This window comes from Lepisosteus platostomus, chromosome 8, assembly GCF_059453375.1.
Source record: "Lepisosteus platostomus isolate fLepPlt1 chromosome 8, fLepPlt1.hap1, whole genome shotgun sequence".
Taxonomy (NCBI): Eukaryota; Metazoa; Chordata; class Actinopteri; order Semionotiformes; family Lepisosteidae; genus Lepisosteus; species Lepisosteus platostomus.
The window spans coordinates 4,250,735-4,262,811 of NC_142618.1; the positions used below are offsets into that span (position 1 = coordinate 4,250,735).

General features: G+C 37.2%; 1 protein-coding gene across 9 annotated transcripts in view; it reads right to left on the minus strand.

The window, feature by feature from the left end:
* The window catches only part of LOC148655534 (receptor-type tyrosine-protein phosphatase mu), a 240,857-nt gene that overhangs the window by 146,748 nt on the left and 82,032 nt on the right, over nt 1-12,077 (minus strand). For all 9 annotated transcript variants that reach the window (XM_088642104.1, XM_088642103.1, XM_088642105.1 and 6 more), the window contains exon 3: nt 9,104-9,378. In XM_088642104.1, the coding sequence (XP_088498230.1) occupies nt 9,104-9,378 (275 nt within the window). The remainder of the gene's footprint in view (nt 1-9,103; nt 9,379-12,077) is intronic.

The following is a 12,077-nucleotide window of genomic DNA, read 5'->3' on the forward strand; positions in this document are numbered from 1 at the left end:
GTGCAGGTGGGAGAACAGTCTGTAGCTGGGATGGTTGGGATCTTGAATGATGGATTGGGCTTCAATGCAACAGCGGATGGAGTGATTCTCTCCAATTGATGGTAAATCACATCTTATAATCCTCTGTGCCATTGCCACAACCCTTTGTAGTGCATCTCTGTCATGCACTGCAGTATTGCTGTACCACACAAGTGAGGACAATTTCGTTTGTGTAGTTGAATGACTATAGCACCATAGCACTATGACTATAGCACCGAGACTTGAGTCTTAAGCTCAAATGGACAAATGTACCTTAATCAGCATTAAACTGGACTGCAATACAATTCGAACCATCCGCCGTAGTTTTTTTCCCCCAAACAGTCGAAATTGTGAAATTCAGAAATCATGTTTTAAAGAGAAAGACTGTGTCTGCAGGTCATTGTGCAAACAGAACAAGGCCCAGCTGAATAAGTTCTACAGAAGGTCTGAAAGGCAAAACTGTGGCTCTCAGGGTTCAGGTTTAATAGGACAGTGGGGTATATGGAGCAAGCTACCAAGCCATGCTGCTCAAAGTGCCTCACCGGCCTCTCTGAAGAACTGGCTAGATGACACCCTTGGACAAGCAGAAATAACAGCAAGCCAAGCATCCTCTCATTTTTAACTTCCATGTACAGTATTCTTCCCTATACTAATGGATTGTTATCAATACTGCTTCTTTTCCATAGCTGTCATCCGCCTTAACCAAAACACGAACTCAGGATGCAGAGTGTACAGTATGTAATTGTGAACCAGTGCGTGCTCTCTGAGTGAAGTGCACATGTACTATTGAATAGTTTCTATCTATGTTTTGGCACCACGGCACTAGCAATTCTGATCCTTCTGGGCAGGATATCAATGTTTTGTATGGACCTAGACTTTGGTGAAACATCTGTGAAGCACAATGTTGGGCTATGTAGCCTTTGCAAATCCATGATTGATTAAAAGAAACATTCTGACCCTGGAAAATGAGTTAAATTAAATAGACAGTATACTGTACGTTTCATGTTAATTTAAAAATTCAACTATTTTGTCTTAATCAACTAACTGTTGCATCACACCAAAGACACCTTCTGCTAACAGATTAAGTGATAATCCATCTGATCACCGTTAAGTAACACTCACACATGACAAAGTAGCACAAAAATATTAAAACACAGGACCTGATTTAATTGTGAAGTGTACGTTTGCCTCTTTTTTCTCCATGATCTCCATACCTTTCAGAACCTGAAAACTTCCTCTTACATGGAGCACAAAGGGAAATCATTCCCTTACATAAAATAATTCTTTTAACCTGCTGAAAAAATTACAGTATCGACTACTTATACATCTGACCAAAGCAGATCATTTCCCAGATAATGATGATCTTATTCTTCTACAAATATTCGAGTTGCTTATCAGCCAGGAAGCAACTGGTTAAACATTTCTGACTACCTGCCACAAAACATTATCTGTATCAGTATGGATGTTAAACAGGAAACAAGGAATCAGTCAAGTGACACTACTCTGATCCTCCCTTCCTCTGTAATGAAAAGGACATGAGCTCATTACACATTAAGTTACTTATTGTTCACTCATTTACAAATGCAGTTCAATATGCTCTTTAAACTATACAGTATATTTGAGTGTGTATTAAACTAAGTTTACCTTGAAAAGATGACAACCTTGAGCCTTCATCATAAATTTAGGGAAGACCTTGCTCAAAAATGTTTTTTAGGAAAAGAATTGCAATAAAAAGTAAAATGCATTTACCTTGTAAAGCTTGTTCACTGTACCACAATTTCTAACTTCAATCATAAAACTGAGGGTCATTAGTAAATCCTTTAGTAATTTCTCAGTTTTTCTTTGTAAAATGTACATCCACTCTGACTCCTGTAAAATGGGATTGTTCAACATTTCAAGTTCAAGTTTATTGTCATTATACTCATATACAGGTATATGGTATAACGGAATGCTATTTAGCTAGCTCTCAAACGATAAGTAGTACAAAAAACAACAACAATACAATTGTATAAGAAAAGAAAGACAGAGACAACAAGCAGTGTGCAAAACAACAACAGGCAATGTGCAAAACAACATCAGACGTGCAAAAATCATACATCAACATAATGAAATAAAGGATAGAAAATTATGGGGAGTAAACTTCTTGACATGTGAGGTAGAGGTAGATTTCAATGTGCGTTTGAGTGTTTGGTAAGGAAGAAGGCACTGTGAGGTTCAGATCGTAGGTGAGAGAGGCTGGGAGTTTAATAGATAGTGCGGGGGTAAAAACGGTCTCTTGAGTCTGCTAGTCCTTACTGCACCCTTGACTGCTTTTCAAGATATATGTTTAGATTTATCAGATTATAAAAACAATAGTAATTTGAATAAGCAGAGCAACACTTATTTTGATTTTATGTTTTATATACAACACGTTCGTGTCATATCCTTGACCTGTGAAGGCGGTCGATGGGCCTTCTGGTTTATAAACTGCACAGTTATTTATTGCACTGTTGCCTCTGGTACTGTATATACAGTACATCTATCTTGTCCTTCTAAAAAAAATAAAAGAAAATAAATGACCAAAAGAAATAATTGTTAATCAGTCTAGATTATACAACTAACACAAGCTAAATGGGACAAATGACCTCATTTGTAGTGTATTTGTAGTGGGAAGGCCATTGGTAAATGATTCTACAGTATTAATATATATGAAGTTTCCTGTTCTATCAGTCCATCCATTCATATGCATGCTATACTGTAGGTTAGTTGTTCCAATTCACACAATACAGCTTTCACTTATTGTTCCTCATCAGGGAAGAACAACCAAAAAGGAATGAAATCTGGAGTAACTATAAAGTAACTTAATTCATTCTCTTAGGTAAACACACTTTTAGACATTTTTAAACTTTGTTAATGGCAGAACATCATTCCATTAACTCCAACAGAAACAGAAGTGCCACACAAGGTTCGGACAACATCTGACATCAGAAGGTGCCGCACACAACAAAACAATATTAAAATATGGAACAAGTAATAGGTTTATTCCCTGCTGAAAAGAGAAGAAAGAAAACACAAAGTTTCGGCCATGGAGCCTTCTTCAGGTGTGAGCTGTGAAGAAGCCCCCACACCTGAAGAAGGCTCCATGGCGGAAACGTTGTATTTTCTTTCTTCTCTTTTCAGCAGGGAATAAACCTATTACTTGTTCCTTTTGCAGCTACCCACCTGAACAACTTCAATATTAAAATATTACAATTGTTGTTTAAAATTAATAAAATATTGATAGAAAAATTCACTATGAATTTTGTACATAACAATGAGTACTTCTGTACCAAAGGTTTACTAGAGTTCCAGGGCACACAGGTGAAATGTACAGTATCTACAGTACAATAGCCTTTACCAAATAAAACACACTCACCCTGCATATTGTTTTTTATAATTGAAGAAGCATTATGATTTACAACATTACAAGCTGTAACATTTTCAAGTTATTGCGGCTTTTGAGTATGATTTAAGCTAGAAATACATTTATAATCGTTTAAAGAAATCTATCAAGTATAGCGTCATAAAATAAAAACAAGTATTGAGAGGGACTCCTTCTCCCTCTTCTGTCACTATTAAACAAATGAACAGATAAAATTTCTATCAGAATTCACACAATAAGATGGAGCACATTCACTGAAATCTGTTGCCAGTCTTTTTCTTGCTATTATTCATGAGAACAGACAAGAATTTTTCTTGCATTTGAATTAGCTTAATATGTCTAACTTCACTAAATAGTTCAAAAAGCTATTTCACATCCGTTTTTTGAATAAGGCCTAGAAAATGAGTCACACAAAGCACTCTAATTAGTGTCATTTTTATGAGCTGACATTGTCATCTAGGTCACTTGGAGACATCTTTATTAAACCATTAAAATTAGTTTTAATTGATTTAATAAAATACTGTAAATGAAATGTCTCCTGTGCTATTTAGAATTTTATGAGCGCCTAATTTTGGAGAACAAAATGAAGAGTGTCATGACCTGTTATGGCTATTAGGATTATACGGTAAATATACAATAACCCTAATCTCATTTTATTGTTTTCGCTTGCTCACTGGCGTTTTATTATGTTAATTTGATTAACATCCTAGGAGGAAAATTCTAAATGAAGTTACAGTAGTTCTTGGCCTGAGATATGCCCTTAAGCATTCGATACAGAGTGATTAAAAGATCTACATGCCTTCAACTTAAAAGAGGAAATGGACAAGTGGAAACTGGGAGGATTTGTATTGAGGAGCTTTGCGTCTCTTGAATAAGATACAATACCACCATAGTAGATTCCCTGAGATCCTTCAGGAAAAGGCCAGATGAAATCATCAGATCAATAAGCTACTGTACAAGAACAAAATGAGTATAAAGGGCGTTTTGTAACTTTCTTAGGAGCTTATATCACAGTGAAAACCAATAAAAAGTTTGTTTTGGAATTACATTTGGAAATTGCTTGAAGTAAAAATAAAACTAATTTTAAACCCCTTTCCTGGCAAATCATTTAAAAACTGACTTTTCCAGTTCCTTTAATGTGTGTGTTTTATAGTAATGGAAAATAAACTTCATCCTTGACATTATCTTTCAAACAGAAATAGTCAAACTTTCTTAAACTGCGGTGGCAACATTTTACATGAACTTCTCCAGCTAAATAATAACACAGAGCATTAATTGCAAAAATTAAGTAGAAAGAAGAAAAAAAGAATAAAACAACTCTGGGTTCTTAAAAAGCTTCATGTTCACCATGACAAGTTTATTATAATAAAATCCAGAAGATGTCAAAACTAAATGCTTAAAAACAAACTATAATATAACCCGAAAAATTACTGGGATTGGCATAGCCACTAGCTTCAGTAACGCATCACAAAATACTTCAACGCAATCCACCTTGATCTTGCAGCATACTATTAGAGGGAAAAATAAGTATATAATTTTATTGTCATGTCTCACATAAAAGGGTTTTATTTTTTAGTGCAAAGAGCAATGCGTTTGACAGACTAAATGCCATATGCCTGGCAGATGTCCTTTAATGATAATTGCTATACCTTGTTTTTATGTATAATGCCATATTCATGATTACCCTTCATTTAACATCCTAGAAACTTAAAGTAGATACTTCAAAGTAGTCAAAATCTGCACTTCCCATGTGATCAACCAAATGTCATCTCCACCATCTAAACACTGGACAAGACCATTCGAAACGGGATTCATTTCTCAGGTAAGGGCTCTTCATTTTTCCTTTCTGCCATTTTCATAAAACACTGTATACCGCGCAAACAGAAATTCAAACAACCAGAAAACAAACATGAACAAGTCTGCTTCAGTATATTGCTGAAGGAAATCATTTATTCATATTTGCTTGGCTTTGCTCATGTAATCTAAACAAATTAGCTCTGGTCATTTCATTACCGAGTATTTTAGATTCTAAAAGCAAAAAATGATAATTAGACGGGAACAACTTTGTACTGACCAAGTGGCTGAATAAAAAAAAAAGCCCTAAAATGCACATATTATTTGACAAGAGGAATTTCTCAGAAAGCAAGGGCCCCTTTGCCAAATTTGGAAGGCTGATGTCCATGCACAAAACTGCCACCGTGCAGCCCGGAGATGATGACTCATAACATTAACATGAGAGGTGGTTGGGACACAGACCTCAGAGCTGTCTGGAAAGGTTTATTGGTCTTCTGTGTTAATAACCAACATTATTGCTGTGCAGAAGCACTCCTGCTGTTGGACTGTTAGAAGCTGTTGCCTGTGCCTGGGTCACAAGTACTTCCTGTCAGCTGTTAGCACGGCCGGAGTCTAACGATGGTGGATAGAAAGAGCCTGAACACATTTGCCACTTTCCACTGCAGCTTTCCTACCTGTACACATTCCCTCTGTCTCCCGTTGTTCCAGTATGACCAGAGCCACTGGCCTATATCCACACACACACCCAGTTTACATGTGCACGCTCACCTGCACACTGGGGAGGGTGATGAAGGGCACAGTAAGGGGATACGAGAGGTCATACCTTCCATGCCAACCTCTCGTGATCGCCATGCTCAAGCCATGGATTACAAGCATAAAAATATGTTTAGGAGATTCGATGTAAACTTCTAAGTGATGCAGCATCAAAAGAAGGGCAATTCACTGAGACTTCAAAACAGTGCAAGGAATCAGACTGAAGTGAAATATAAAATATACTGAAATGATATCAATATAAATATAATATACCACCCTGCTGAGGTAACCTAGAAAGCAATATAATCTCCAAAGCTGAGAAATGGCCTTTGCTCTTAGTCTCAGTGAAAGAGAAAAGAATACCCTGTAATTACAATATAAAAGACAAAGTAATCCAAGTACCAGGTGGCTTCATTTTGACAAACGCTTACAGTACCCTGTAATTATAGACACATATAATTAGTTTTACGCTGCTAATTAGATATAGTTTTGTAAATTAAGAATTCTATTAATAAACCATAAAGTATTAAGGAAGTCAAAACTACCTTTTAACTGATTATCCACATTACAGTTTTAGTGTTAATAGAATAAATGTGTGAATATAAATGTACAGATTTGCAAAAACAGATTGCCAGACTTCTCAAAACACCTTGAGATGCATTTAGAGTTGTTCATCGGTGTTTCCTGTTGAGTGTAGTGAGCATGTGTGGAGGTCTAACCTGTACTTCTGCTTGCGAGAATACAGCGGATCTACAGTAGTGGACAGGTCAATTAAAAATGTGAGCCTTGTCAAGAGCAGTAATATCCTTTTTGTAACACTGTGGCTACAGTTGTACGCTACATTGTAAAAGAGATTTTAGAAGTGCACTGCATTAGATTCTGCACATTTTATACTTACTGTGTATCTATCCTAAACCTATTTCCTCTTGCAAACTGAATTCTGGAAACTGGTTTTAAAGCATTTCATTGCCAGCAACACCACTGTTTGCTGTACTGTTCGTGCATTGATAAATAAACCATAATTGATTGATTGACGACTACACTCTCCAGAAACGAAGAACTATACATTCATTCAGACATACATGGAAAAAAAAACATCAAACAAACAAAAATAATTAAAAATAGATTAGGCTCTACTCTTTAATAAAGCATTTAATTCACAACAGAAACTGCCTTATTTAATGGCAATGCATTTAAGATGCACAGTACAGGGTAAGTGCGCAACTGGAGCTAGGATTCCACTCATGTCCTCCGGGCATCTCCGTGAGCCAAAGGTAAAACCGCCCTGCCAGTCAAGACCAGTCAAGCCACCCTACAGGTCCAGGGTGCCTTTCAAGTTTGCCAGTGCCTGATTCCGCCTCTAAAGGCAAAACAGCTTTGGCTTGAATATAGGTCACGGCTCTGATGTGCTGTGTATTGTACAGTAGGAGCAGAGATTTGATCCACATCCTCTGCACTCCTCCAAGTCCATAAGTGTCAAACCCAATGAGTCAAAGGCACCAGTCAGCTAACCCAGGGGACTGAGACTGCCTTCCCAGCTCCAGAGCTCTGACTGCTCCAGACACAAATATCAAATAGACCCCATTATACAGCGGAATAGCCGATACACTGGAAACAGCATTTTATTGAAACATTCACTAAAAGAATCAGCATATACAGGACAGAATGCCATCTAATTTAAACGTAATTAATAGTTTCTTAGCTGTGCTAACATGCATTATTCACATAATTACTCATTTTTCTCTTTAACTACTTTCTTTTTAGTCACAGTTTTTTATCTGCATCATCATTACCTGAAGGCATTATTATTCTTCAAAAGAACATGATCCCCACTGTTTTTTTATTTTTCTCACACCATTAATGGCTAGCCAGTATATGTACAGCTTTCTATACAGATAATGTTAGGTGTCCCTGCTATTTATTCTAACTTGGATCCTAGTTTTGCTCTGGGTGTAGTAAAGTAATCCGCTTGCTCACAGGGGGCAATTTTTTTATAATAGGGTAAATGGGACTCTTTGTCAATTTCTTTTCAAGCTTTACAAGTAATAAGAGTCAAGAAAACTCACATCGGGCTGGTTTTAAATCTCATACTGGGCTCTTTTATTGTAGTGTTTGGTATGAGCATAAAAAAAGAAAAACAGGTTCTTTTTGGGTTGAAAAGAACATTTTGTCTTTGCCAGTGTAACAGTTCATAGAAGTCTTTAACATGGTTGAAAGGCAAAACTACAATTTTAGGGTAGATTTTAACCATGTGCTATAGTCTGCAACCTGTTGAGGAAGTAGTACTAGATTTTTACTAATTCTGTGTTAAAAGACCATTTAATAATTTTATAATGACACAGAGTTTGGTAATCATCCTATTTTGGCTTCATGTTCACGAACTGCACACGTTTCTGAAAAACAAAATAAACCATATTGTATACTGTATGTCCGGTGTTGCTGTTGTTCGTTAGAAAAATCTTTAAGAAAACTATTTAAGCAAGAACCTATGTCCTAAAACCATGCTTACTATTCTTTCAGATCCTAATGCCATCAAGATAATTCCCTAGTTCTAATTGTCGTTTCACAAACACTATCCATCCATCCATTTTCTAACAGTTATAATTCCTGTTCACAAAGGAGCCAGAGCCTATCCCAGCAAGCAACAGGCGCAAGGCAGGGTACACCCTGGGCAGGACACCAGTCCCCCACAGGGCAGACAGATACACTGACACAAATCCGCACACACTCACACCCGGACCAGTTCACCCAGAAGCCCGTGAACCTACCAGTATGTCTTTGGTCTATGGCAGGAAACCGGGGCACCCAGAGAAAACCCACACAAACACGGGAAGAACATACAAGCTCCACCCAGATAGCAGGTCCAGAACTGAACCCAGGGCCCCGGCGCCGCGAGGCAGCAATGCTGACCGCTGCGTTACCGTGCCGCCCTCCTTAAAATCACATTAATAGAAGCAGAAGCCAAGCCTAATGGACTATAATCAAATGGTACACCTCATCGGAACACACACCCTCTACGGCATACTACTACTGCAAATCAAACAAAAGCAGGTGACAATGATGAAAACTGAAGGAACTGTGCCCCAATCTCTGCACGTTGAAGGAAAATCCTTTTCACTCATCAGTTCTTGGCCTTACCTGATAGTAGTTTGGCCAGAAGGTGCTGACGGCAAGCTCCACCTGGTTCCATGAGTGTGAGGCCGGCGCAGACATGTTCCAGACAGGACTACCCAGAGGGCCATTGTTGGCCTTAACATACACGCTGAGCACACCAGGGACTGAACCTTCTCTGCCAGACACATAGAACTGAAAGATGACGCAATGGGTGTCATTCTCTTTGAGCTGTGGCATCAGGAACTGTGCCTTCTGTCCCGCGAACTTGCCAGAGGTGTTAACCATCATGAAGGCTGAACCTGAAAAAAAAACAAACACAGGGTGCTTGAGATTCTTCATTGGATTTTATCTGCGGTCTTGCATCTTTCTCGAGTGTCCACACTATAGCTGTGGGTAGGATGTTATTCTTCTTGGATACATGTTAATTTTCAGAAACACTGTTTTATTATGCCAATTACTGATGATATCCATCAATTAAAACTAATTTTTGCTTTCTTGTGAAGAACCATGGTTGTGACTGCGCATGAGCACCAGCACTGAAGTTCTGATTAAACATTTTCAGTTTTCAATTTAACAAAGCATGTATATATCTATTTTAACTCCAAAAAATTGGAAAGTGGTTAATTCTTTTACAAGGCACCATCAATGTTCAATGTGTCTTATATAAAAATAGGTCAACATCTGACATTCAAGAAGGCAAAGGAATATTGCCATTTTTTACTAAATTAGCTGTTCCAGAATGAATGTAGCATGCAACACCACAGCACTGTAAAAAAGCCTGTTGATGGATAACCACAGGATTACATGTACATCAACATGAATATCCTAGACACAGAAGTAAAATTGTTCTTGTGAAGCAGTTTTCATGGAGTTCTACAGGCACAAACAGCTGTCGCTGCAGTCTCTTCTGGTTTTACTACGTGATCCCTTGAAGCAGGTTTAATTGAAAAAATGCATTAAAAGTAAAATAAAAAATCATCATTTAATCAAGTATAATTCTCATTCCTCTTGTTTTTTTACTTTATACATCTAAAAGCAGAAAAACAACAGTGCAGTATTACAGCAGCAACCTCTAGCTTTCTTAATTGCTTTAAACAAAAACACTTTGTCAATCCAAATCTCATGCTCTTTGTAAAATACCACAAGCTGAATAATTTCCATTTCTAAACACTTTACAGTGCATATTGCAAAATACCAATACCAAACAAGTATCTGTCTACATACTGCATTCCTAAGATTTGTAATTTTATTAAGTTACCAATTATGTTTTGATCGCGTCATCATAACTCTAAATTTAAGCTGGGAAATTTAACTACTTGAGAGGTGGGCAAAGACAGAGAACAAATTCTGCTTTTTATTTTGCGAGACAGTACAGAAGCCTTCATGGTTTTGTGTTTCTAATAAATAGAATACATGCAGAAAGACATCAGACCTTTCGGCTCTAATTTTGTAAATAGTACTGCCTGACAGCTAGCTCTACAGATGTGTAACTAGAAGAACAACTGCTTCAGCTTATAGCGCTAAATCGTGCAACTATATGCTGCCTTCACGAAAAGACCATTTGACATATCAATAACTCAGAAAGACTGCTTGCCTGTGAGCCCTGTGTTACAAGAGTAATTTGCTCCAATTTCATGTGTCTTCAGGCACAGATAACTAGCAAGAGATCCGTCATATTTATAGAAATTAAATGAGAACAAAAACATTTTGCAGTTCCCTGTCAAGACTCTGTAGGCAAGTGGTGGCTCAATAGGATGTTGAAGGACTACAGTGTCTTTGAGCGTAGTACCACTGGAGCCATTTCTGCTAGCTGTCAGCAAGAGCTTTATGTAAAACAAGTTATTGTGGTTTCACCTTCAATGTTATTAAATCACTCCTGAAAACACCGCTATCAATCAAGCCTTGTCTTCTGCATGTTAAACAGGCATCTCATCTAGTACACTTGTAGAACACAAATTTGGAATAGCTGTGTTTATGAAGACAAACATCTTAATAGCCTGTGGGCAAGCTCTTTAAGGTAACAAAATCAAACAAGCCCACTAACCACAATGGGTTTGTAACTCTCTAATTAATACTTTCTGTCATTGAAGCCAACAATTAACTACTGTATACTATGCAAACCCACAGTTAAACAAAAAAGGTTTTAAGTGTTTGTAAAAAGGTGCACACCTGATGAATTTATTAGAATACATTTATTAGAAACAATGCAAAAAAAATCATTCTGCTGCTTCATGTCTAGGTCATGACATGCCAGGTGTGTCCAGCTAGTTCACTCATCCTCACTGGTAATGTACTTAATGGCAGCAGCTATTTTGCAGTAGGAAGAAATATTTTATCCGAAAGCAGAAAATGCTGCTTATACTTATCAGGCAGTGCTTCGCCAGCATGAAAATGACCCAAAATATTTGGTCATCTTGAGATCTCGAAAATCTTAAATCAATCTTCAGATTGTAATCCAACTGAGAATGCATTTTGAAGAAAAACTGAAGTCAGAATACATCAGGAACACATAGTGGATACAGCAAAGGCTCAATTATGTAATCAAATGATTACACAAAGGGTATGGTGAATTCGAGGACTTAAAGACATCATCTAGTTATAGCTTGAAAGGCAAACGCAGCCAAATACTGACTTCTAAAGTATAAAACATACTTTAAGTCTTTAAGTGAATGTCTCGATATTTTGGTAACCCTTGTAATGAACAAAAAGTATGCTTTTGTTCTAATATGATCAAACGTATGCATGGAATCAGTGGACATTAAAACCTACATTATAGTGTACTCATCACTTATAACTTCATGACCACCAGTGCAAATTGCTTGATTGTAAAGAGAAATTAAGTCTTGACAGATGTGCCAATATTTTTGGAGGGCAATGTATAAAAAGTACAGCTATGAATAAAACAAATGAGACCTTGAAATAATATGTTCATTCATGTTTTAGACAACGTTTGTAGCCTTGATTAAATTACAAGGCACAGTGTTAAATTGCTTGTTTT